The sequence below is a fragment of the Chelonia mydas genome, chromosome 5 (assembly GCF_015237465.2).
Source record: "Chelonia mydas isolate rCheMyd1 chromosome 5, rCheMyd1.pri.v2, whole genome shotgun sequence".
Lineage (NCBI taxonomy): Eukaryota > Metazoa > Chordata > Testudines > Cheloniidae > Chelonia > Chelonia mydas.
Genome location: NC_051245.2, coordinates 49,770,090 through 49,798,011, shown reverse-complemented (window position 1 = coordinate 49,798,011; position 27,922 = coordinate 49,770,090). Strand labels below are relative to the sequence as shown.

The 27,922-nt window shown below is 39.1% G+C and overlaps 1 protein-coding gene across 3 annotated transcripts; it reads left to right on the top strand.

Moving 5' to 3' along the window:
* Positions 1–30: 30 nt before the first annotated feature.
* Positions 31–27,345, top strand: RAD17 (RAD17 checkpoint clamp loader component). Of its 3 annotated transcripts, none has more exons than XM_043546270.1 (17): positions 31–174; positions 816–917; positions 2,873–3,133; positions 3,810–3,893; positions 7,195–7,351; positions 8,618–8,754; positions 11,473–11,525; positions 11,621–11,746; positions 11,837–11,906; positions 12,743–12,854; positions 14,685–14,876; positions 17,643–17,728; positions 17,928–18,074; positions 18,566–18,712; positions 20,560–20,680; positions 23,037–23,094; positions 26,412–27,345. In XM_043546270.1, exons 2-17 carry the CDS (start codon positions 873–875, stop codon positions 26,677–26,679), a joined length of 2,064 nt encoding a protein of 687 aa, XP_043402205.1. In that variant the 5' UTR covers positions 31–174; positions 816–872; the 3' UTR covers positions 26,680–27,345. The 3 variants fall into 3 exon arrangements, with proteins under 3 accessions (XP_043402205.1, XP_027677493.2, XP_027677492.2); XM_027821692.3 differs by having other exon boundaries at positions 23,042–23,094; positions 26,412–26,550; XM_027821691.3 differs by lacking the exon at positions 31–174 and adding an exon at positions 406–546.
* Positions 27,346–27,922: the final 577 nt, after the last annotated feature.

Genomic DNA, 27,922 nt, shown 5'->3' with positions numbered 1-27,922 from the left:
CTAAGTGCCGCGGAGCGTGGGAGGTCCCTGCGGTAGTAGAAGGCTGGGTCGGTTTCCTCTGCGTCGCTCTTCTCCGCTAAGGAGAGGCCTCGGCGGCTGCGCGCCCCAGTCCTGGCTGGTGCCTCCCCCTCGCCGGAAGCGGGTGGTCCGGCGGCCGAAGCGCGCTGTGCCCAGGTGTTTGTGCTGCAGGATCCCGCGGTCGCTGGCCCCGGGCCCCGGGAGGGGGAGCTCGATCTCCGCCCGAGCCCTGCGGCGGGACCCGACTACAGGGGGAGAGGAACAACTCTGTCAGCTCGCCCGCCCCAGCGCCCGCCTGGGACGTGACAGCAGCGGGGAGGGGGCTCTGAGTTTACCGGGACTGGGCCCCTTGCCTGGTGCAGGCGGGGCCCCTGATTAGCCACGGATGGGCCTGTGTAGGCTACAGCGACAAGCGAGTCAGGGGAGCTGGTATCGACAGCCAGACTGTGCCCGGACACTGTTCCAGCCAGTGCCAGGGAAAGCTTTACGCTGGGTGCCTCTGTAACCGGGTCACTGCCTTTGGGCAAGGTAGGGCATAACCCAGTTACAGGGTTGCAACCCAGTCCCGCCCACACTACAGCTGGGTTGTAACCGCTCTCCCCCCCTCCCCCCGTCTCCTTTGTAGAGCAGATAGGATGTATTTTTAACCTTGTATTTGCATATACATTTATTTAAATATCACTTAGTAATTCACATAGTTTCAGTTAGAAGACTAGTTAATCTTTTATGGCTATAAATGGTTTAGATTCTTTTCCTCAAGAAGGAAAGGATTTACGGTCTGTTCCACCACCTTTCAGGTTCAGGTCACTTTCTTTAACGTGGTCATACACTGCGGATGGGAATGATAAAGGTTGATGATGTCAAAAAATTCTTCTAGAAGAAAGATAGTGCCAACTAAAGTAGGTGATTGATAATTAAAAATATTTTTTAAAATAAATTGTTTTGGATTATGTGTGTAAATTGGAGCTTTAATCTTGTTACAGCACAAGCACATCTTGGTACAAGTGTGTGTAATTAAATATAATTTTATGATATAGCAACAAGCCATTTCTACCCTTATATATTAATCAGAAACTTAAATGAAGGCAAGAAAGGAAAAAAAGGCAAAAGATTATTTGCACTATATTCCTTGTTTTTATGCTGAGTGTAATTTCAGTGTTCTCTTGGAATGGTTTAATTTGTTTTTCATACTATATGACAGTTTGTGTTAAATCTGAGGTCAATTTAAGTACTGATTGCTTTGTATCATCTTTCTTATACCTGAATATTGCTTTTGCCATCATTGTGGCTTAAAGTGAGCCATTTAAAGGAAACCAATTTGAAAGCTAGCCTTAAAAATAATAATAATAATAATAATAAATAATAATTTAAAGTACTTCCAAATACTGCAAGTGCTCCTTAATCTCTGTGCCAGTATTTGTTATCCGGTCACATTTTCCTATACAAAAAGGTTTTTTCGTCTCACTGATGCAGAGTGAAAAATCCACGTGAATCAAAGAGATTACTGACTATTAATTCACACAATGCTGTCAAGTGCACAAATTTATCTGGGAAAAAAAAATCAGTTCTGGTAATCTTAGATGTTACTTGTGTGATTAAAAACTACTTGAAGCTTAAAATCAAGTCTGATTTTCTTTTTCTAGTTGATGGTACCCCTTTCACTCAGTGGAACATTTTTAAGCCCTCTGCAAATATGTGTTGGTTTTGTAAAAAGTGTGCAGAGTACTGAGTATGCACGAACCCTCTTAATGGGGATAATATTGATTTAATTAATTCTTATTAGGTTCTTTCAGGCAGGGCTCTGTGTATTGTGCAGCTATAGAACATGTGATGGATTCCACAGAATTGTTCTTTAGAATCTAAATTTTCATTTTAAAAAATGGTTCTAGCCCAGTGGTTGTGAAGATAACCTTGAAAATGTGGACAGAATGTAAACTGTGCAGTGTTGTCGTTGAGTGTACATACAGTTTGAAAAAGAGCTCTGAGTTATATAAACTTCCCCACCTGTGTCAATGGGCTATTAAATCTAAAACCTAAAGATAAACATTTTAATGTTAGCTTTGTTAGCTATTTCATTACTGATCATCACTGTAGGAGAAACTTCTGGTAAATGTGCTTGACCCACAATCCAAAATTAGTTTCCATATCTCTCCGTTTATCGAAGCCCAACTGTTTTCTACTTAGCTGCCAAAACCTGTTTCTCCTGCGCACGCACACATACACACAATTAAATTTGTGCATTGTAAATACAAAAATGTGCAGCATATCAAACATTCAAAATATAGAGGCAATGTTAAATACATTGAATAATATAAAAACATTGAAGAGGCTATTGTGTTTTTTGTTATTTCATTTTTAACTCATTCTAAACCTTGGCTTTTTACTTAATAAAGGAAGCTGCTCCAGAATTTCCCATGTGCTTCACAAGAGTGCTATGGTACAATGTCCTTGCCACGGAATTTAGGTCAAGCTTCTTGTGGTGCATAAGAGGCTTTCATTATAGAACTTTAGTTAGGGGTGAGCAAGCGAACATTTGTTTATAATTATCAGTACCTACTAAGGACTTCCAAGAGCTTCTTTTCAAATATTAAAGGGACAAGTTGAATGAGATAATATCTTTTGGACCAACTTCTGTTAGTAAGAGACAAGCATTCAAGCTTACTCTTCAAATATGGCATTTCATTATATTTTCATAAGGGAAAAAGATTAGTTGTTACTGAAAATATTCAAAATGTAAATTTATATATTTGATAGATAATGCCAAGTTATTCAGAGTCAACTGCAGCTGAATATAGAGCAAAAAAGAAGTGAAAAACTGTCTGGCATTAACCTTCACAAATTTGTGTTTTGTCAGGTAACAGATTGGGTGGCATCTTCATTTGATGATTTCTTTGGGAATACAAATACTTCATCTAGTACCCTTCTTGTGAAGTCATCTGGGGAGGCTAATCAGCATCAGAAGAGAAAAGATCATTCCTCTGTGCCAGAAAGTAGCAAGAATAAGGTTCTGGCCAGAATCAAGGGAAAGTCATCTTCAATTTGTGATCACTTTAAACAAAATAAAAGCCAGTCTCAAAATGAACCATGGGTAGATAAATACAAACCAGGAACACAGGTATGAGAAGTATTCTAAATGTTAGATGTGGTAAGGGACATAAAATCATTTTTGTGTAACTTATGAATTGTTCTATTTCTGCAAACTAGTCCTACCCAGAGTGCAGTTTCTAAATGTTAGATTGTCTTGCATCAGTGTAAAATCTGAATATTAGTTGACTGTGCCAACTATCTGTAGAGAAGACCTTGAACAAACTCAGGTTTTCACAGCTATTTATCCACAGAACTGGCATTTTTACAGATGCATTTCAAATATGTTAGTGTGTGTATTACTTATTACTCTCGAAATGAGGAACCTTGTGGTATGAACTACTGTGGAGTAGTAAATTAACATTCTTATGCTTTTAAAATAATCCACCTCTGAAATGGCTTTGTTGGTATGTATGTAAATAATAAACAACTGTACTTCAGGGATTGTTTCAGGGCTCACCTTTGATTCTTGGCATTTGGAAAATTGGTGGGGAATTGGAGTTAAAGGAGGGGATTTGTGATGGGTTACTTTCAATTGCTGTGCTTAGGATGTATTTAAATTATGTTAAGGGTGGCTAGGTCATTCTCGTATGTAAGCACTGTGTTTGGCATTTTTACCAACATAAGTACTATTCTTGAACTGTATCAATAAAAGTTGATAAATCAGAGCTTATATGTATTTCTTATATTCTCTCTCATCATTCTAGAATGAGCTTGCTGTACATAAGAAGAAGATTGAAGAAGTTGAAAGCTGGTTAAAAGCTCAAATATTTCAAAGGGAGCCAAAGCAGGTAGTCCATAAATTTTCTTTTTTAAATTTATTTTATTTAATTAAGTTGTAAGAAGTTAAACTTGCAAGTAATCATACAAATGACGCTACAGACCTTTTATAGCTTATATAAACTCCACGTCACTGAAATAGAATGAATTATGTGGGGTTCATGGGATTCATTTGGATAAACAGGATGTTTCTTAATGCACAACTGAAGACAAATCCATAATTGGCTTAATGGGGTTTGAAGTAAGAGAGAGCCTCTGTATTTTGTTTGGGAGACACTGTGTTTATACATTTAAAGAAAAAATGGACCCATGTGACAGATCGCTGCAATCTGAAGGAGCTCATTGTGAGACAAGCATTTACATCACAAACAATGACACTCATTTGAAAATATAACTTCTATTTTAAACTGCTGTGTACAGATACTCAGAAATGCTTGTCTTGTTGAAAACTGAATATCTTGGGAGTTTAATATAGTGCACAAGGTAGTTCGGATTCTATTTTAATATTGAAAGGACTGTGTTGACATTTTAATATCATATAAAATTATTCTAACAATGTAGGCGAGAGCTTTACTTTTCAAACTTACTTATTCTTATATCCCTTCAGAGTCTGTATCCGTAGGAGAAACAAGAACTGGATTCTATTTCTCCTTCAACAGAATTATTTACTAACTTCTGGTCAGTTTACACCTGTGCAATCCCATTAAAGGTAATGGGGTTGCACAGGTGTCATGGAAATCCTAATTTATTCTGCATAACTTCTGTTGACAATATGTTAGTGTCCAGGAACTAAGCTTGCATTATACAATGACAGATTGATTTTGTAGAACTGGTACTTGTACTTGTAAAAGGATGGCTTTTCTTCATAAACTGAAAACACTGATGAAGAATCATTGAGACACAATTAACATGTAACCCCAGATGTTGTTTCTGATCATTTTTCAGAAAAGAACCAAACTATAAATGTTCTACTGTTGCCTTAGAGGAAATCTCAAAATGAAATGTTTAATACTAAACTGGATGAGCCCTAGACACAGATACAGCAGGGGAACAATTTGACATGGTCAAGGGGATGGTCTCTAGAGAACCTGAAAAAGGCCCTGTTTTCTTTGTACACCCAACATTCCCATTGAAGCCAAAAGGGAGTTTTGGTAGTTCATGGAATGGAGGACTGGGCCTCTACTAGGTCATTTTCTATCTCATTTTTAAGATTTTTCTGTGAAGGCCCATTTTAAAGCAGGACTGGTGTGCAGCATCCTATTGCGGGGGTCTCAGATTATATCTCTTATTAGCAAAATAGTATTGCAAACAATGGGTGTTATAATGTAGATTATAATTTTATTTTTCAGAATTATTTCACATTTTATCTATGGTGAAGTGCTACAAGGCATATGAACTTTCAGATTCCGTGACTATGGGCCATTTTGCTCAGTGTTTTAAAATGGCAAGTCCACACCTCCTTTCTTACCATCACAATCCAGAGAAAAATACATAGAATATATTTATGATAAATTGTCATTTCTCCTCTGTCCACTAATTATGTAGCTTTGTATATTCACCAAGTGTGAGTCAGATCATTGAGAGATAACAGGCACATGCATACAAATACTTACTGATAGTCTTCACAAGGTGGAAACTGAGTGCCTGAGTCTCCAGTTCACTAGATCAGTGCTGTACCAATATATTATTAGAACATTAACTTGACAAAAATATTTTTAACACTGAAAATAGGACTATAAAATTTGTCATATCAGACCAGACCAGTGGTTCAACTAGTCTGGTAATCTGCCTTTGCCAGTTATAAATACTTTAGATCAGTGGTCTCCAAAGTGGGGTGCGCGAACCTTAAGGGGTACGCCAGAGGATCCCACGGGGTGCGCGGCAGGAGGAGCACTGCCGGATGGCACTCTGCCATTTTTTTCCTTCGGCGGCAGCTCTGCACGCCTGCAGCAGGTCTTCCCTTCCAGTGGCACGCCTGCGGCAGATCTTTGCTCCTTCTTTCTTCGGCGGCACGCCTGCGGTAAGTCTTACCCTCTCCTTTCTTCAGCAGCACCGTGGGGGTGTGCGATCCAAAAACTTTGGAGACCACTGCTTTAGATGAAGGCAAAATAAAACCCCTTCTAAAGCAGCTAGTCAACTTGTTCCAGCAAAGTGTTAAAACTCAGTCTACTTTGAATTTATCTAAAATGTAAGGTATTTGGAATTATTTATTAATATGGGAAATCACCAAACACCAATTTAATAATAAATTCCTTTATTACATACAAAGGCCAAATGTTACTTTATGCAGTTACTTTAAACATGCCTAAAAAGCCTTAATAATAAAGCTCACTACATCTAAACAGTAACAAAACATTTATATGCATTTGATGAAGATATTTACAAATGGGCTAAACCCAGCGTGTTTAGACCCATATTGGTTGGCTCCAATATGGAGAAGCAGGTATTAGCAATGAACTCTTTAAGAGTTTACTTTTTATACTCTCTAACAAACGAGTGATGTCATTGCCAATTACTGACTTCAGCTAAAAAACAACTGGAGATCGTTGACCCTTATTTCCAGTATCAATCCGGATAAGATATACAATCTCCTTTTTTCCTCAGGGCCTTTCCTCCCCATCTTCTGGGTGTGAAACAGTTTTTCTATTGCACCTGGGATTACATGGGCTTTAACACTGGTGTGAGAGTTGGGTAAGGGCCATGTTGGCTCATTTTAAAACACATTCTCTTTCTGTGATTTAAAATCATCTGCAGTCACCCTTGGCGGTCAGAGGCCGCCTTTTTAGAAATTTCCCCTTAGCTCATTAGTTATTTGTTGAACCAGAGACGTCCTCCCTATTTTATTCCTTCTGGCCTGATTGCTTCTTTATTTTCAAGGCATTCCTTCTACTTGCTAGTCAGGGTCTTCCTTTACAATACACACATTTCCTTAACCAAACTTAAGTTAACTTTAATTCTATACTTCGCCTACATAAGGTAAAACAATTTAAAATTGGTGTGTGGGGTTGGGTTTTTTGTCATTCGTGTTAGAACCTTTACTGACGTGGCCAGATCTACTTAGGCTCTGCATTGGGATCCTTTGGCATCCCTGGTGTACCCATGAGGAGTCCTTTTGACTTTGAGAGTGGATCTCCATGTAGAATTGAGGCTTAAATATTGCATGCAGTGTGTATAAAACTAACATTTTCCCATTTTAAAAATCAGGTTTTTAATAAAGCAGTGATACAATACTTCAAAAGAATAGAAACCTTAACCCAACATTTCTCCTCTGTCACATTTGAGTCTTGGCTTATAGTGCTCTTTTTGTTATAGGGTGGCTCTGTTTTAGTGTTAACTGGACCCCCCGGTTGTGGAAAGTCTGTAACTATACAAATATTAGCTAAGGAACTTCATGTTCAGGTGCAAGAATGGACCAATCCAATATCTCTAGACTTTAGGAAAGAAGACTTCAAGGATGCTTTTAACTATGGTAATTTCCCCCCAGTTATTTTTATAGTTTCTTAACTGTAAAAATCTTTAACACCTCAAAACCATTCAATAAGGAATAACTTTAAATTTCTTTCTGAGAGATTTGATGCTAAAAAACATGCTTGGCAAAAAGATTGTTTTATGTATTTGTTTGATGTGCAACGTCAAATTAAGGCCAAAATGCAACCTTCTGTTTTTTTAGTTTTTGTTTGAAATGTGATTTTTTTTTTTTTTTTTTTTTAAGGTCTGTTCAGCTGGTGGGTGAAATTCACTTCCGTATGGAGGGCCTGTATAATGTCCTTAGCACCACGTAAGCCCTCTAAGTGAGGGCATGGCTACACTTGCAGATGTAGAGCACTTTGAGTTAAACCAGCCTTTGTAGAGCGCAGTAGGGAAAGTGCTGCAATCTGTCCACACTGACAGCTACAAGCGCACTGGCGTGGCCACATTAGCAGCTCTTGCAGTGGCCACAGAGAGCAGTGCATTGTGGTAGCTATCCCAGCATGCAAGTGGCTGCAATGTGCTTTTCAACTGGGAGGGGTGGGGTGGAGTGTGACAGGGAGTGTGTTGTGTGTATGTGGGGGGAGAGAGAGTGGGGTTTGGGGGGGCTGAGAGCATGTCAGCATGCTATCTTGTAAGTTCAGACAGCAGCAGACCCCACCTCCCCCTCTCTCTCTCACAGCATTCCATGGTAATGGTTGCTTTGTCTCAGAGCAGATAAGCATGCCGGCTGTCAGAAACGGAGCTTTCAAAGGGCATATCCGCATTCCTACAGCGAGCTTAAAAAAATGAGAAGAGTGGCCACTTGACTTAAGGGGATAATGGGACGTTTCCGGAGGCTGATCAGAGTGCAGTAATGCAACACCTCGTTCACGCTGACGCCTGGGCATTTCAGCCAGTACGCAACAAGCGTTAATCTTCTTGCCGAGATGGAGTACCAGGACGCTCTAGCCGTGGAGTCAGAGCGCTCTATGTGCCTTGCCAGTGTGGACGGGTAGTGAGCTAGGGCACCCGGGGCTGCTTTAGTGCGCTCTAACTCGCAAGTGTAGCCAAGCCCTGAGACTTAAATGTGTCAGAGGGCTTTTGGCAGACCCATTGCACTGGAGTCGACTTTATTCTTTAAAAAGAGATTTGGCATATATTTGACGGTAGATTGTTAAATAGTCATTAACAGAAAATATCAAGGGGATATGATGGCTCTTGTATGAATTTATAATATTTGATATAATATGGTAATTTTTTTTTTTCATGAATTTTCCTCTTCCAGAATCAAGTTTTCAGATGCTTCCCAGTCAGGCCCAGACTACTCTCTTTCAAGACTTTCTGTTAAGAGCAAATAAGTATAACAAACTTCAGATGCTAGGGGAATCCACAGAGGCGGCTGATAAACTTATTCTCATTGAAGTAAGTAAAAACTCTTGAAATTATTTACTTGTATTACCATAGCACCTAGAGGCCCTCATGATGGACCAGGATCTCCTTGTGCTAGTTGCTAGAGGACAAACAAAGGACAAAAAAAGACACTCCCTTACCCCAGAGAGTTGACGTTCTAAGTATAGAACAGGAGATAAAAGATGATTCAATACAGACAGTACAAAGAAACACTGAAACAGCATTGGTCAGGATGAAAGGTGGTGGTCCCAGCACGTTAGTATCCTAACCATTGTCATGTTTTTGTAGATATCACAGCAGAGAGGATGAAGGAGGATAATGAGGGAGCTTTGTGGATGTTTATGGGAGCTTCTCCCGAGCACGAGGGGCAGCACAGGAGGAAGCACAAAGCTGCTTGTTTGAAAATTTAACAAAGGGTGATGGAGGCTGACATCACTGGCCAATTGAAGGCAGGAGTCAACATGTTGACAGTGAATATGAAATGATATGTAGGATAGGGATAGGCTATCAGAGCCTTGAAAATGAAGACAAGTAGCTTATGTTTGATACAATAGAGAAAGAGGAGCTAGTGGAGGGATACAAAGAGAGAGGAGACGTGGTCAAAGCAGCAAGATAGGAAAATGATCTTTGCAGCAGCATTCTGAATGGATATGAGTGGGGCAAAATTGTATTTGTGAAGGTCAATATAAAATATATTGCAGTAATCAAGTTAGGAGATGAGCACCTGGATGACAGTTTTAGCTATATGGGTGGATATGATAGGTTATGATGAGATTATGGGCCAGAGTGACAGGCAAAATGGTGGTGTTGTCTACAGTAATTGAGAAAGAAGGTAGCAGAGAGGACTTTGGGGAGGGGAAGATTAAAGAGTTCTGTTTTAGCTATGTTGATCTTGAAGCTGATGGGTAAACATCTGTAAGGAGATGTTAGAGAGACAGGCTGAGATTTTAGTTAGGGCAGAGAGGTAAAACTGAGTGGTCAGCCTAGAGAAAGAGTTGAGTTGAATTTGTGTTCGCAATGAGATTATCAAGAGAAAAGGTGTACAGGGAAGAGACCGGGACCAAGGATAGATGTGTATGGAACCCCCACAGAAATCTAGAGGGGGGATGAAGAGACTACTCTGAAGGAGCTATTAGAGAGGTAGGAGAAGAACCAGGAAAGGAAGCCAAGGGAGGGCAAGATTTCAAGAAAAGCATAGCTGACTGTGAAGAGGTTGACGGGTCTAGAAGGATAAAGATTGCAGTGCAAAGGGTGGAAGCTGTACTGGTGAGAGTCTAAGATGGAATTGGAGGAGAGGGGCTCCAGGCCGTGATTGTAGTTGGTGCATTTGATTAATTTAGAGATGGAAGGGGAAAGGGGCAGTAGCTGGAGAAGCAAGTGTGGCCAATGATGGAATTTTTAAGATGGGAAAGTCTGAAGCATACTTGTATTGTGAGGGAAAGAGCCAGAGGGGAGAGAGGTTAAGGAGAAAAGTAAGGAGGGGATGAGAGTGGATGGTGTAAGGGAGATCAGCAAATGGAATGGGGCAAATTGAGGGGTTAGAGGAGGAAAGCAGACAACTAACTTCTGGTCATAGGAGGGAAAGGAAAGATAAGAGGAAGGAAGTTACTTCATATTTACCAGTTTTCTCTTGGAAGAAATTGAGATCCCATGCAGGGAAAAGTGGAGGTATGAGGAGGTGTGGGTTTGAGGGGTGAGTCAAAGGTGGCAAAAGGGTGCGATTGAAAGCTGAGAGTCATGATCATTTATGTGAACATGATATTAAATGGATACTATGTTTCCAAAGGGTTTTGTATCGCAGACCAGAGTTCTGCAGTCTTCCTTGAAGCTGTGTAAGTGGCTTTAGTTATACCCATGTGAGTTGATTGGAGGGCAGAAATTGCTTTAACCTCTGGCCATAGAAGGGAGTGAGTGTGCTACCAAAGGATAGCTCAAGACAATGTTGAAGAGCAGCGCTCACGCTCGGTTCCCATATATAACTTTAAAGGTAGCCTGAAAAGTGAAATTATTTGTGGTTGTACCCTCTTTTTGCTGTTTTGTGATGTATAAAGAGAGCCTGAAAGATTTGTTTTTTAAAATGCTTTAATTCTGCTTGGTTTTCTCCTTAGAAATATCAAGGATATAAAGTCTAGTCTTCCTTGTTTTGTTGTGGGACGTTCTTGGAGGGCTAAGACATGTGAGTGTGGATCTTTCACTGTCCTCACTAGAAGGGGCCAGGAGAATAGTCTTTTCTTCCAATTATTTGTTCAACCATTTTTGTTTAACACCTATTTTAATCCATTTTAAACAGTCTGAATGAAAATCACCCCTTGTCAATCATGTTTCTCTGGAATGATCTTTCTGAGCTCATAAGTCTCCTAGTTCTCTAGTTCTCCAGTTCTCCATAATCTTCAGGATAAACAAAGTAGACAGAATTTGAATTCCTAATTTAAAAAAAAAACCAAGAAAACATTTTTTTGGAAAGCAGGGAAATTTTCAGGCCTCTTAATCCATAATAGTGGTTCTGTGCCCTTTTTCTCCTTTTTCTTCTGCTGCTCTGTTCCTATATTAAGTTTATTTGAAAAATTATTTAACTAGACATTTACGCAGCTTATCTAACCACATGTTGAATTTTGCTTGAAGCCAGTTTGGATTGGAGAAAAACTCTGTTTTCATAGAGGGCTTTAACTTTCAGTCCACTAGCAGAGAACAGATACACTTGAATTACAATACTTCATTTGTTTTCAATAGGATATGCCTAACCAGTTTTATCGTGACCGTGACAGTTTACACGAAATTCTGAGGTGAGTTGTAAGTAATCTGCTTATGGGCTAAAATCCTTAACAACTGCCAGTAAACCAGAGTTTGTGACCCTTGTTATGCTTATTTTGTGTTTTAGGAGGTTTGTGCGGACAAGTAGATGTCCCCTTGTATTTATTATCTCAGACAGTCTCAGTGGAGATAGCAACCAAAAGTTATTATTTCCAAAGGAAATTCAGGAAGAACTGTGTATATCTAGTATTAGGTAAGAGATCATTCACTGCATAAAATTGACCAGAAGGTTAAGTATAGAACCAATAGTTTAATGAAATTTTTTTCTTATTGAATTTGATAGTTTTAACCCTGTGGCTCCAACAATGATGATGAAAGTTCTTAATCGAATAGCTACAGCAGAAGCAAGTATGGTAAGGCATCAAAAACTGCTTGACTTCCACATGGTGCTAGGATCACAGCAAAACATTGCAGGCTGTTAAATCTAGAATATTAGTTTTTGATCATGTTGTGGTTTCAGCCCTGTTTTCTTGTAATCCGGGGATCAAGCTTTCAATAGTGGCTTGTTTGCCAAAAGTAGTGACTTTGGATTCATAGAGAAGGGTCTGGTCTAATTCCTGAGGTGACTTTTGAAAATTCTTCTGTATGCTACAAAAAGCACCTGCTAAAGCATATGAAGCAAATTATTTTCACAGTGGTGATATTGCAGATGGACTCCACGCTGGCAGTAATAGTAGGCCATGGGTATTGTGGTAAACCCAGGACAAACAGCTACAAAAGAGGGGTAGTAATTAGTCCCAGGGGATTAAAAGGCCCCTCCCTATCCACTGAGGAGAGAGAGAACCAAGGGGCAGTAAGGTTCAGCTGGAAAAGGGGTTGCTAGGGAACCAATTAGGTTCAGCTGACTCCAACTACTTGGGACCTTTTTAAACCCTCCCCTGGGTGGTAGGAGGGGGGGAGTGAGGGGAGCAGGGAAGCTGCCAGTAGGCTGTTTGCAGCAAGATACCAGACTTTCCTAGTAGGGAGGCTGCACTCACTCCCCAAAAGGGAAGGAAAACAAGCACAAGGGACTGACTGAGGAGAGAAGTAGCAGGACCCTGTGCCACCTATAAGGATTGGCCTTGCCCCAAAGCTGAGTCTCCAAGGCTAAAAAGGACTGAGCCTACTGAGGCGAACAAGGTATTTTGCCACAGTATGCAGTAAAAATTTGAAGGTTGTTTTTGCAATTATTTTTGCTTTTATCTTTTAGAATGGAGAAAAATTTGCTGTCCCTGATAAAACCTCTTTAGAGTTGATTTGTAAAGGCTGTTCAGGTGATATTAGAAGTGCAATAAACAGTCTTCAGTTTTCGTCTTTGAAAGGTAAATATATAGAACTTAGCTAAAAAATATAGGATAGTATCTAACCAATTCTGTGGTAGAGACTTTTTATTTATTTATTTTTTAAACCCAATTATGCCAACCTTGCAGAAAACCCTCTCCAGATGCACATTGCCAGCAGGGATAGGAGGGAGGAATTATTTTAATACTGTGGTTGAGTGTCTTAGATGCGTTACCTTAATATTAGCATAAGAGCAAGAATTTTTCTTAATATTAGCCAACTAGACTTTGAGTTAATACACAGCTTTGGAGGAAAGGGGGTGGGGGTTAAGATTTTTAAATTATTATGCCCTTTCTTCTTCTTGACTCCTGATGTGTTTTCCTTTTGTTTGCTTTTACCAAACAAAGCTTTCATGACACACTACTTAATCTGGAAACAGATGTTTTCTGACCCTCAGAGCGCAGCTCCCAGTCACCCCCAAACCCCAACAGCCCTGCTGAACTGGCCAGGGGAGGGAGATGGAGAGAGTAGCAAGCGATGAGGGGGGAAAGAGGAGCAGTGGGCAGGGCTTCGAAGGAAAGAGGTGGAGTAGGGGATGTGGCCTCAACAAAAGAGGCAGAGCAGGGTGCAGGAGAGGTTCTGTGTCTGGTTTTCACACACTAGAAAGTTGGCCACCCTACCTGCTCCCAGCTCGGAGGGTGATCAAATAATCCTTCAGTGTCCAGTCTTTTGCTGGCTTAGGGAGGGCAATACTAGGCCTGACTAAAGCTAAGGGTTTCCAAGTTTTATTTTAAATGTCATTTACTTAAAGCAGAGAACTTCCAGGAAGTAATGTACTACTTTCTACCACACAGATAACAACCCTTCAGTGACTTTACAGGAACTACAACTCCACATTAGACTCTTCATGGCTCCAGAATTCTGTAACAAATTATTGTAGCAGAAAACAGATCATGCCCATAAAATTGGAATAATAAAATTTGTGAACTAATAGTAATGGAGATATTGATACATCTGGAAAAAAAAATAGACAAGAGACAGCAGATAAATAAATAGAAATCTGGCTCTCCTTTCTTGTTTGGATATAGAATGTTCACCTGTCACCAAACTGAATCATCTATGCTAGTCTTGAGTATTCGAGAATTTGAGTAAGGGGCCTTTTTTATGGTTCAGGTCACTGCAGAAGCAGTAGACTGTTGGAAGACACACCGCAAGGACAGAGTCAGTCAGTCAGTCAGTCAGTCAGTCTCTCTCTCTCTCTCTTTCCCCACCCAGTTGGACTAGGATGTTATACAGAAGATTCATATATATGATATACTGATAACTGAATGGAGTGTAACTGACCCATCGCAAATATGATTCCTGTGACATGTTAATAAGGAGATAATGTCAAATAGCGTGTCTGGGAGGGATTTTGTACTTGTTCATATATATGAAAGCTTCTATAAAATAATTACCAAAATAAGCAAGCTAGAAAGTGACATGGTGACTTGGGCACATTGTTTCAAAACTTGAGTGAGTAAGTTTGAGTGTTTTAGTTTTTGAGGAGGCTTTCATCTTGACACTGAAACAATCATTTTGTCACTTCGGTATTAGCCTATAGTATAAATGTGGAACAGGACAATGACTTAGGTGCATATGTACCATCAGAATAAATGAGCTTGGTACTTGTGTCCATTACTTATTAATAAATAGGAAACATTAAAATCTGTGAAATAGAAGATTTATTTGTTTCAAGATGAAAATCAGTCTCTTAATGAATAAGAGGGCTAATATAGTTCTAAAAAGTGACTGTTCAGGAGCTCTCCCTTCTTAGTTCACTAATGTTAATACCTGCTTTATTCTAGTTGTTTTGTTGCTTTGATTGTTAGAGTACTCATCAGAGAACAACTTTTGGTCAAGGAAAAAAGGGAACTCTTCATTAAAAAGTAATACAGAAGCATCCAGAACCAAGAAGAAAAAGAAAGCTAAGACCTTAGAAAACCAGGAGATACAAGCTATTGGTGGCAAAGATGCCTCCATCTTTCTTTTCCATGCTTTGGGGAAAATACTTTACTGCAAAAGTAAGAGGACTTTATTTACCTATTATTCATTGTCTAAATGAGAAACAATTAATGATCTGTAGATGGTCACTGGGTTTGCAAAACTGTCTTAGAATTACCTGTAACTCAACTGTTAATTTAATCATTAGTGATAGTGTAAAGAGGTTAGCAGTTGCCAACAGCAATTTGTTTCTCATAGCTTGGACTGTCATGGGCTGTCCACATCCAATGTGTAAATAATGCACACTTAAGAAAAGCTTTACTGTGTGACGATACTAAAATTACATGGTTATAATTCCATCCAGTGATTCAGATGTCGTCATAAGCCATGAGGGATAATTGCTGTGTAGCCTTCAGAACTCTGATGAGATAGTTGCCTTGTAATATAAAAACTACTTTTCTGTGTGATATGAGATGTGGAGGTGTGCTCCTTGTAGCATCTCCATGTCCTCTTAATGCTGCCTATCTTTTCCTGCTCCTACTGAAGGATCCTGCTACCTTCAATCCACTGCTATTTCCCTAACTATTGCTGCTACCTTTCCCTTCCCACCTCCCCTCCCCATGGCTCTTGCCTGCTACCTTTCCCTTCCCTTTTTAAGGATTACATTTGCTGGTTCTTCTCTGGGCTGTTACCCTTTTCCCTACCTCCTCGTTACTTTTTCTGCCTTACTACTATTGAGGCTTTTGCTTTCCATACCTGCAGTCTCACTCACTCACTTTTTTTTCTGATCTGTACACTTACTGATCTTTCCTTCGTTGCTACCCACTACAGTTCCCTGCTGCCAGAGTAGCTTTCCTTTACTCTTGGTGGTTCCTCTTTAACTTTCATGGGAGCAGCTTTGACACTTGCTCATCTCTTGGAGTAGTTTGTCTACTAACATGACTGATCGATTTGACATACCATTTTTAAAAAGCTATAATTTAGTTTAACACTTTTATACTGGAGTACCTCCTAGAGATCTAGTTGGTCAGAGCCCGGTTCTGCTAGGTGCTGTGTAGACATAGAAAATCAAGTCCGTGTCCAAAGGGAATATTAGAAAATGGGGAGACCAGAAAATACTTTCTGCAAGTGGTTGGTGACATCACAATTAACCCATAATGAGGGTTGTCAAGCTTTTAAAAAATAATTGCATAATTAATTGTGCTGTTAAACAATATGGTAATAGAATACCATTTATTTAAATATTTGTGGATGTTTTCTACATTTTCACAGATATTGATTTCAGTTACAACACAGCATACAAACTATACAGTGCTCACTTTGTTTATTTTTGTTGCAAATATTTGCACTGTAAAAACAAGAGATGGTGTATTTCAATTCACTTAATACAAGTCCTGTAGTGCAATCTCTTTATCATTAAAGTTGAATTTATAATGTAGAATTTTGTACAAAAAAATTGCACTCAAAAATAAAACATCAAACTTCAGAGCCTACAAGTCCACTTAGTCCTACTTCTTGTTCAGCCAGTTGCTCAGACAAACAAGTTGCAAGATATTTACTTGCCAGATGCGCTAACAATTCATATGTCCCTTCGTGCTTCAACCACCATTCCAGAGGAAATATGTCCATGCTGCTGATGGGTTCTGCTCGATAACTATCCAGAGCAGAGCAGACCGATGCGTGTTCATTTTCATCATCTGAGTCAGATGCCACCAGCAGAAGGTTGATTTTCTTTTTTGATGGTTCGGGTTTTGTAGTTTGCACATCAGTGTGTTCTTTTTCTAAGACTTCCAAAAGCATGCTCCACACCTCATCCCTCTCAGATTTTGGGCAGCACTTCAGATTCTTAAACCTTGGGTTAAGTGCTGTAGCTATCTTTCGAAATTTCACTTTATCTTCTTTGCATTTTGTCAAAATCAACCTTCTGCTGGTGGCATCTGACTCGGATGATGAAAATGAACGTGCATCAGTCTGCTCTGCTGTGGATCTGCTTTGGATTGTTATCTAGTAGAACCGCCCCTTGCAGCTCCCATTGGCCAGGAATGGGGAACCGCAGCCAATGGGTGCTTCGGGGGAGGTAGCCACAGGCGAGGGCAGCACGTGGAGCCCTCTGCCCCCCCTTTCTGCAGGGGCCACAGGGATGTGGTGCTGGCCGCTCCCAGAAGCCGCACAGGGCCAGCACAGGCAGGCAGGGAGCCTGCCCTGGCCCCACTGTGTGCTGCTGCCACCCCGGAGCCGGTCCAAGTAAGCGGCGCCGAGCCGGAGCTTGCACCCCAACCTCCTGCCCTGACCTCTCTGCTGCACCCTGCCTGCACCCCACACCCCTCCTGCAACCAACCTCCTGCCTGAACCCCCTCCTGCACTCTGCATCCCCTCCTCCACCCCAGCTCCCTTCCCTGAGCCCTCTTGTACTCCCCACACCCCTCCTCTGCCCCAACCCCTTGCCCTGAGCCCCTTCCTGCACACCGAGCCCCTTCCTGCACACCGCACCCCTGCCCAGCCCTACATTCATGGTTCCGCATGCAATTTCCCCACCCAGATGTGGCCCTTGGTCCAAAAAGTTTGTCCATCCCTGCTCTAGGCTTTTCCTAGCAATTAAGAACCAATGCAGTAACCAATAGGAAAATAAGACTTCATTCTCAGTATTCTAATAAGCTGATAATTGCATCTTATTATCATTATACATCTCTAGCATTACCCCCCACCCCTTCTTTCCCAGCATAAGTTTAAATATGAAATATAAGGCTTGATTTTATTCCTCATTTTTTTATTAATGTTCAGTACAAACATAAAAACAATGCTATGTTTAATATTAAAGACTGTGGGACTATTTAAATTGCTTATAGGAGAACCACTATCTGAGTCAGAATTTCCTCGGTTACCTTCTCACCTATCTGAATATGACAGAGACACCTTACTTGTTCAACCTGAGGTAAAGGCCTTTGTTAATCATTTGATACCAATTAATAAGACTTACTGGTATTGATGCAATTTGATGGACTCAGCACTTTTGTCATTTACTGTGTATATAATTATAAATAAAATATATGTATTTAATAACATTACATGAAACTTCTCTTTGTGCAGAACATAGACTAATTTGTGTATTTTTATTTTTTTTAATTAAATAGGATATTGTAGAAAAGTGTCACATGCCTGGGGACCTGTTTAATTTATATCTTCACCAAAACTATGTAGATTTTTTCACTGATATAGACGATCTTGTGAGAGCCAGTGAATACTTGAGTACTGCTGACTTCCTCTGTAGTAACTGGAATGTAAGTTTTATTCATTTTCACTCTTAATTTTCATATCCTGCAGCCACATATCTGTGCATTCTTACTGATTTATAGTAAAATAAAATAACATAGGTTTTTACATTTTAGTTTATCTACAGCTATTCAAGTCTGTCTCCCGAGGGTGTAGGCATAATTGTTACTGCATCCTAAAATATGCGTACATGTTAACCAGCTGTACACATTTTTGGTATGCTTTGTAATAATATTTCCTACAACATACAATAGTGTGTACAAAATACTTGCCTGACATGCTGTCCTTTTCGGTTTATGTTGAATACATTTTAAAAACTGGTTCAGAGAATATGCCTTTCACTTGAAATAACTAAGCCTGTTTATGCTTTCATCCTTTAATGAGTGTTCCAAACATGGATGAGTAGTTGCAAATTTACAGCAATATTTGCTCACCTTTATAGTCTTCCACACTGACTCAGCAAACTTCACAATTTGCATAATGTCATGTTTTGTTTTAGTCACGACCTACACTCAGAGAATACAGTGCATCTGTGGCCACAAGAGGTGTGATACATTCAAATACCGCTAGAGCTTTTGCCCATTGCCAAGGAGGAATGGGTTTTCGGCCTTTTCATAAACCCCAATGGTTCCTAATCAATAAAAAGGTAAATACTTCCCATTTAAGGTACTTTTGTTTAAATTAGGAAATGTAACTGCTATGATTTGTAGTGTTTATGAGACTGTTCATGTTAGAATACTAAACAAATATAGAAGTGTATGCGAATACTTTTTTTAATCAGTTTTCAGATATGTGTTAGGGGGCTTATTCCTTCACCCACTTACTTCCCTGGTCCTTCTCGCATGAACAGAGAGCAGCAACAATACCCAAAGTCCAAAGGGGCAAACAATTCGATGTTTATTGGGGTGAACTTCCAGCAAGCGTGATTCTAGTTTCCTTCCTTAGTGTCCCCCTTCCCAGCTCTGAAACCACAGAGCCTTACACCTGTGTCCCTGTCTCCATTCCTGCCCTTAGCCAAACATGATTCCAATTTCCCCACCCCCATTCCCTGTTCCCATTTCACCCACCCACTCACTTCCTGATTGACTGCAGACTATATAGTAAAACTTGAGTTCTGCTTAGCTATACCTTTACCAATCATTTCCCTGAAATTTAACTAACCAATCCTAAAATATTGTAACATGATTATGTAACCAATTATATCCCACCACCTTAATTAGTTTACACCCAGCAAAATTAATTATACAGCAGACAGAAACAATCACAGAACCAGACAGAGATTATACAGACAAACAATAGCAAAGTGGGAACTATAATGACAAAACAATACAGAAGTGAGATTTCACATCCCAGCTATTGATAAGTGAGTTCTTGCCAGACAGGATGCTATCAAACTAAGTTTCCTTTTACTTCTTCAAGGCCCTCCCTTTCTCTGGAGGCAATAGGAATACACTCCTGTCCTGATAATGCCTAACAACCCAATAGCACCTTTCAATGTGACTAGTTTGGAATGTGAGGATGTGACCGGTCGCTTCCCAGCTTATGGCTGCCTCTGTTGCTTAGCCAAAGGCCTTAGCCTAAGAACAGGGCCTCAGACTGTCACAGTAAGAGAAGGACCTTACACCAGCAGACAGTGATTTTGATTCTTTTATACCTCTATAACTAGGCAAGTGATAAGAATACACCTAAATTCTTAGAGTACAGGCCTTTACAGACAGGCCGGAATATCTATATCTTAACAATATGGACTTATTTTCTACGAATTAGAAAATAACTAGAGGTCCCAGAAAACAGCCTGTTTTCCCCCAAAATGAATATATGTCTGAGATCCTTGAAATTCAAATTCATACAGTACAAAATTAGTGCAAAAGAAATATAATGAAGTGTGTTGTAAATGAAATCAAACTCATGCCCCTTAAGCTGTCTTAGTCTGATTTGTAAGATGGACAATTTTTGATTTCCTTACTATTGCCTTGCCTTATGTGTTTGTGATAAACAGCTCAACTATAAGATTACAAGGCTCTTGAAAAAAATTTGTACTTCATTTAAAAGGTGCCTTATTCTGTCTGAAAAGTGTGAACGAGACATCCTGTAATTGAGTTGCAGGTTTCCTGAGGATTCTTATAAGAGAAACACAAGACAGATTTGAAGGAAATAAACTTAATAATGTTTTGTTTTTTGTGGTTTTTTTTTAATTAAACCTGGTTGCTTATCTTTTGTCTGAACCCTCACCCCTTAATGGCTGTTTGAAGAACAATCCAGTAGGCTAGAGCAAGGCTTATTATGCTGTTTTGTATGATGTGGAATGTTTGGGTGAACATTCATTACCGTTTTTAACATATCGTGGTAACCTACATAATTATACTGACAAAATAACAAAGAGCCAAAACATGGATTCTTTGGTTTCTTTGGAGCTTAATTAAGCTTTCAGGTAGTAGGTTTTCTCACTTGTGGGTTTTGTTTTTGTTTTTGTTTTCCCCCAACCTTTTACAGTATCAAGAAAACTGCCTTGCTGCAAAATCTCTGTTTTCAAGTTTCTGTTTATCACCTTTATGCCTTCAAACCCAGCTGTTGCCTTTTCTTGCCATGCTGACAAATCCAATGAGAAACCCAGGTAGTATAAACATAACTTGTTTGTTTTAAATTAAAAAATAAGTTTAAATTTCTGTCCATAATACATATGGAAGGTTCTTGTGAGCCAAAATCAGAACACAGTCTGCAGTGTTGCTTAGATAAGAAAACAGCACATTGTGGAATAAATACGTATGTGTAAGACTTCCAGATCTATTTTTAGCAACATCATTTCAAGCCCACAATGCTTTATTGGCTTAATGTTACTTAAAAGCTATTTTAAAAATATTATTTTACACCAAAAGAATTAAAACAAACTAATATACATGTGAGAGACAGTTTGTTTTCAGTGCACCATAAATACACATGGTGCTTTACATATACGCAAGACAATGACCCTGTGCTGAAAAGTCTCTAATTGAAGGGCCCGATCCTTCTCCTTGTTTGTATTCCTTCTGATTTCAAGCATTAGGGAGTAACATTTTGCAGGATAGGGTTCTATATGTCCCAATCTGTTTCACAATTTAGGTCCCACTCAAATACATAGTAATTACTTGGACTGTAAGCCATTTGGGAGACAGACCATCTTTTTGTACTGTTCATGCAAAGCCTGGCACAATGGGATCCTGATCCATGACTGGGGGTCCTCGGTGTTACGTATATCTATATATAATATATAAAGTGATAAATACTAAATTATTTTGGTTCTTCATAGTACTTGTCAATGTTCCACGTTTTCTGAGCTATGTCAATTAAACATGGACTGATTTAACAGAAGATACTGAATTCTCTGTAAGAGAGGCCAATAAATACATTTAACTAGGTTAAATCCTGCTGTCCCTTTTACTTCAGATATTTCTGGAAGACTAATATACCTCAGTCATTCACTTTAATTTAAAAAGTTGTATCACTGTGTAAAACAGTAATGTAGATACAGAACTGCCACCGGGATCACCATATAGCAACAAAACTTTATATTAGAAGTTTGAGTCCAATATACTTCCCTATGTGAGTAAGGGGTTATAGATATATCCCAAATGTTCTTAAATGACAGGATATTTGGGTCTCTTTCTTGTGTTGAGGTAATGCACATAGCCATAAACAAGATGACTCATTTGAACAGGAGTTCCTTACTTTTGTATGGCATCTCCAGATTACGTATTGCTATTGAGGTTTTGTACTGCAACCTAATCCTTAATCCGGTTCACTTCATGTGGCAGGGTTCGGCAACCTACGGCATGCGTGCCAAAGGTGGCATGCGAGCTGATTTTTAGTGGTACTCTGCTGCCAGCTGGGGTCCTGGCCGTCGGCCCCGCTCATCCGCTGCCGGCCTGGGTGGACGGAACCCCAGGCCGGCAGCGGGCTGAGCAGGGCCGGTGGCCAGGACCCCAGGTCAGCAGCCGGGACTCCAGACTGACAGCGGGATGAGTGGCTCAGCCCGCTGCCAGTCTGGGGGTCCGTCTGCCGGCTCCTGCCAGCTGGGGTCCTGGCTGCCAGTCTGGGGTTTCGTTGGGGGAGCCCTGTAAATGTAAAATTTATTACTGGCACATGAAACCTTAAATTAATGAAGTCTTGGCATGCCACTTCTCAAAGGTTGCCAACCCCTGTCATATGGAAAACACTGTTAGCAATCAAAATATATATCTCATTGGGAAAAACTTTCATTGCACCTCTGCATTCTTTGACAGTACTTCCATTTACTAGTGGATAAGCCAAAAGGCTGAAGGCAGAGTATTTTACTGAAGTGCAGAAATCTGATTATACTATAATAGGAAATCAGAGAGGGTCATATTGCTGTTTATAGTAGAAATTTAGCTGCCCACTTTATTTGAGGTTTAGACAAAATAAGTTGTATCTTCAACAATTCAATTTTTTCATTTTCTGGCAGGTTTAGGAAATGTGTTTTTTCTTCCATTTGTATGGAGAGTATGGGAAATATGAGGCCACTCAGTTCAGGAAGTTGAGGGCAATCTCAGTCATTTTATTTAGAATAAAATTATTTGTGACATATCACAAAGTTCATTGTTTGGACAACAGGATCCACTTATTAGATATTGAACTAGATACCTTTAAGCATACATAAATCTGAGATAAGGCCTTTCCAGTTTCAAGATGAATTCATCCTGAAGGCTATCTGAATTGGTTACTACAACATATTTACAGATGCATGCATGGGATAAAAAATCCCAGCCAGTTTATTCACTGCTAGTCCCTAATTTGATAGTTGTATGGCATAATACATTGTAAAAATTCATAATAGTATAACTTTAACTACTGTACCAAAAAATCTTGCAGACATTTACAAGATTAGTGAATTACATTTTTATTTTTCTTGTGTGCTTTATTTTATGTGCATTATGACCAGTCCAAGGTGACAGTGATTCTATCTTTATTCTCAGCTCAGATTGCCTTTATCCAGGATGTTGGAAGGCTTCCCTTGAAGAGACACTTTAGAGGGTAAACTTTAAATCTTACTTCTGTTAGAAAAGTCCCATTCATGTTTATACGTTGAAAATCAAAGATATTCTACAGTGCATCATCTTTCCTGCACAACATCTCCAAGATCAGAAAGGAAATACCTCATCACACTGGCAAAACACTCTCTCCAGCTCTCATCATCTCCTGCCTTGGCTACTGCAACCTCCTCCTCTCTGGCCTTGATGTCTACAACCTGCCACCACTCAAATTCATTCCAAATGCTGCTGTTAAGATCATCGTGCTGGCTTGTCACTCTGACTATATCCTCTCCCCATTGGCTTCCTCTCTTCCACTGCATCAAATGCAACCTTGTGCTGTGCCTACTACCATGGAGACCTGACCTGGTTGAGGCTTGTGTGTTACTAAATGTTAAATGAGTACAAATTAACTTACAAAAGCCAAAAAGAAGAGTAAAAATTATTCTGTCCTTTTACTCCTCACATACTATGAGATCACCCCTGACATTTTGACACAGCACTATATTAGGTGTAATATTAGATGAGCGAGAAAGATGATATAAAGCAAAAACTATTCTTATCTTTGAAACAGTTATACATTTATAAAATTATGATCTATTGAGAAAGTGATTTCAAAGTATTCTTATTACTTTGAAGTTAAAAACATTTTTTTAATATATATATATCATGAAATTTTATACTATTGCTCTGTGAATATTTGAGAACTATTTTTGAGTATAAAATAGGCATAAGTTAATTTATAGCAGGCTTATGATTTGTACTATATATGCAGTTATGAATTTCCATTGTCTGTTTTCTAAAAATCCTTACATAAGGGAGACAAATTGATAGTCACAGGGACCAAAATCCTACTTATCCACAGAACATGTAGAGCTCAGACAGTGACACTGCAGCCTATCCCATACTTTGAGATCATTGGGCCTCAACTAAAGGACCTATTTCTGACAGTTAAGTTTCCATAACCTCTCAGTCCTTGATCTTTGAGACCAGCAGTTTTAAATGTGATGTGTTGGTGGGTTTTTTTGGTTTTGGGGGGATTTTTTTTGGTGATATGTGAACTTGATCACAAGAAACTGGAAAGAGATTATTAAATCACTTCACCTATCCAACTGTTGATCACTGAACAGATCAGATGGTTATGACTTTGACCCTCTACCTACTTTAACTGAATTTAAAATAGTGACTCTGAAGTGAAAGCGCATATTCGCATGTTTCCCAAGAAATGTAATTTTAGAAATAAAAGCCATTTAACTTAAGTAGATTACGGGAAAAGCACCCTTGCATTCCCACTGACTGATTAAAAACTGAGAAATGTACTAGTCTCACATTATTTTTAGACTTCTCTATGGAATGTGTCTGTCTGAAGCAGACTTTTAAGAGTGTGATAATCCATTAATACCTGCATTATTGGGTATTGCTGTAGTATTTTGAGAAGGGTTTCACCTGCAGGACCACTTCCTCTTGAGGGGGAAAAAAAATTTCAGGTTATAGCTCATTAAATATTTTTGGAGATGGGGTAAGGGGAAAAACATTGGTTTACCATTTTAATGCCATTAAATACATTAATGTATATTAGTAATGCTATGTTAAGTATTGTTGGAGCCTTGTTGGTCTCAAGATATGAGATACAAAGTGAGTGAGGTAATACGTTTTATTGGACCAACTTCTGTTGGTGGGAGACAAACTTTTTGTCTCTTCCACCAACAGAAGTTGGTTCAATAAAAGAGATTGCCTCACCCACCTTGTATGTCTCATTAAATATATTGACACTGGTAAAGCATTTGGTACTGTCATGAAATTCTAACATAAGAACGGCCATACTGGGTCAGACCAAAGGTCTATCTAACCCAGTATCCAGTCTGCCAACAGTGGCCAATGCCAGGTGCTTCAGAGGGAATGAACAGAACAGATAATAAAGTGATCCATCCCTTTTTGTCCATTCACAGCTTCTGGCAAACAGAGGCTAGGGACACCATCCCTGCTCATCCTGGCTAATAGCCATTGATGGACCTATCCTCCATGAATTTATCTAGTTTTTTTTAACTCCGTTATAGTCCTGGGTCTTCACAACATCCTCTGGCAAAATGTTCCACAGATTGATCGTGTGTTGTGTGAAGAAATACTTCCTTTTATTTGTGTTAAATCTGCTGCCTATTAATTCCATGTGTTGACCCCTAATTCTTGTGTTATGAGAAGGTCCCAGTCCTAATCTCTCTTCATATGGAAGCTGTTCCATGCCCCTAATCATTTTTGTTGCCCTTTTCTGAACCTTTTCAAATTTCAATATCTTTTTTGAGATGAGGCGACCACATCTGCATGCAATATTCAACATTATTGAATACCATGGATTTATATCAGGGCAATATGATATTGTCTGAACCTAAAAAGAAAACTAATTCATGTTGCCTAGGATAGGACCACTGTCACGGGTAAAGACTGTAAACAAAGAGTTAATATATATTAGTTTATCAATTGGAAGTGTCTAGTGGGTTACTGTGGGGATAAGCATTAGGAGCAGTCCTGTCAACATTTTTAATTATCTGGAAGAGGTAAAAAAAAAATCACATTAATGGAAACTGGAGATGATATTAATTGGTGAAACTTGTGAACACCAATCATAACATTGTAGTAATACAAAGAGACCTAGATTAGAAAAGCAAAATGAGAAATAGTAATCTTTCCCTTCTCCCTTTCTGATCTTTTATACTGTAATTCCTTAAGGGGCAGGGAACAATGCCATCTTCTATGTTTGGAAAGTGTCTAGCACACTGTAGGCACTGCTAGAAATAAATAATTCAACTTGTAACAGTTTACATTTTAGGCAAAGTAATCCAACCACAAATGCGTCATGGCAGAGAGAAATCTAAAGCACTAAGGCTAAAATAGACTTAAGGGGTGAAGCAGCAAATGTAGCAATGTGATATCCTTTAAAACCAGCTATTTGTAGTTTTGAGCTGTGTACGCAAATGCAGCACTTAAAGAGCAAGGAGCAAGTACCCCTATACAGCTCTGGTGTAAGTGCACTTGCAATGTTGGGTTTAGTTCTGGGCACCAAATTTCTGTAACTGGAGGATGCACAAAGAAGAGCAATACAAATTATTAGAAGTACTGATTTAGAAAGGAGGAGGATGATGTATATTTTAGCTATGGTTATAACAATGCAAATATTTTGAAAGCTGTAAATACCAAAGAAGAAAAAGGATTATTTAGTGTGATAGATACATGGGTGACTTATTCCATTTCAACTTCCATGATCTTGTGAAAGAGAGTGCTTCATTTTATTTTTTCTCGTTACTGATGGTTATGATGATTTTGCAGGTTAAAGCTTGAAACTCTTACAGATAAAGACCTTGGTATGCCAGGCTTTGAAAATATCGACGAAGGGGACCTTTCTGCCACACAGCCTCTGGAGGTGCTAGTCCAGCTGGAGAAAAACCAAATAAATGAGACTGAGCCAGATGTATTTCCTCTTACTTCCAGCCAGGCTAGTGGAAGTGAACTACCAGGTAGTCAACCCCAGCCTATTACAGCACAAGCAATCATGGAGGAAGATGAATTAAAAATAGATGAATATGATAGCAACTGAGTGCAACAAAATGTCAGTGGCATTGGTCTAACATTGTTTAACGGAATTTTTTTTTACTTTGTGGTAAAAGTCTCTTCCTTGACTAGATTGTAACAAACAAATGATGTATTAAAGCGTGGACCAATTCTATAGTAATTCTACCTTAATATTCCTGTGACTATTCACATGAGAGTATGCTACAGCCTTAAGCCCAATGTGTACTGGGGTAGTATCAAGATGTTAAATTTCCTTAACTTCCCTTGACATTGCAGTATCGAGCCCCAAGTGTGTGTACTTATTCAAAGGTGTTGCTTCCTGCCTGTCCTGAGCCATCAAAGTAACCTATATTTAAACAAAATGAAAATTATAAATGAGCTGAAATATTTGAAAGAAAATTAATGGTTACTAGTAAATCACATTTATTTTTATATTTACACTTTTTTTAATTTAATCTTGCAGTTTCTGGGTATACCTTGTATACTTTTTTGTCAGCATTGTGAGGTTTTACTAAATCTCACATACTACTTAAGACATTTACTATTGTTTTGAAAGCTTCTGAGGGAAGAAAGAATAAAATGTAAATTGTAAAAAGTTAACTCAGTATTGATGTAAATAATGTTGCTGTTAAAATTTTGTACTTCTGGCTAGATACTTAATGTATGTTTATAAACAGATGCATATGTTGTAGATTTGTTTTGTTTTGTTTTTTTTATAATTGCATAATCAAGGAATACACCATTAAAATTAAGTGCTTTGTATTCTTTAGGAAATTAATAGTTTATCCTGAAGACATTTTTTCCTCTAAATGACATCTAAATTCAGAAAAAGAAAAGGAGTACTTGTGGCACCTTAGAGACTAACCAATATATTTGAGCATAAGCTTTTGTGAGCTACAGTTCACTTCATCGGATGCATACTGTGGAAAGTGTAGAAGATCTTGATATACACACAAAGCACGAAAAAATACCTCCCCCTCACCCCACTGTCCTGCTGGTAATAGCTTATCTAAAGTGATCACTCTCCTTACAATGTGTATGATAATCAAGGTGGGCCATTTCCAGCACAAATCCAGGGTTTAACAAGAACGTCTGAGGGGGTTTGGAAAAAACAAGGGGAAATAGGTTACCTTGCATAATGACTTAGCCACTCCCAGTCTCTATTCAAGCCTAAGTTAATTGTATCCAATTTGCAAATGAATTCCAATTCAACAGTCTCTCGCTGGAGTCTGGATTTGAAGTTTTTTTTGTTGTAATATTGCAACTTT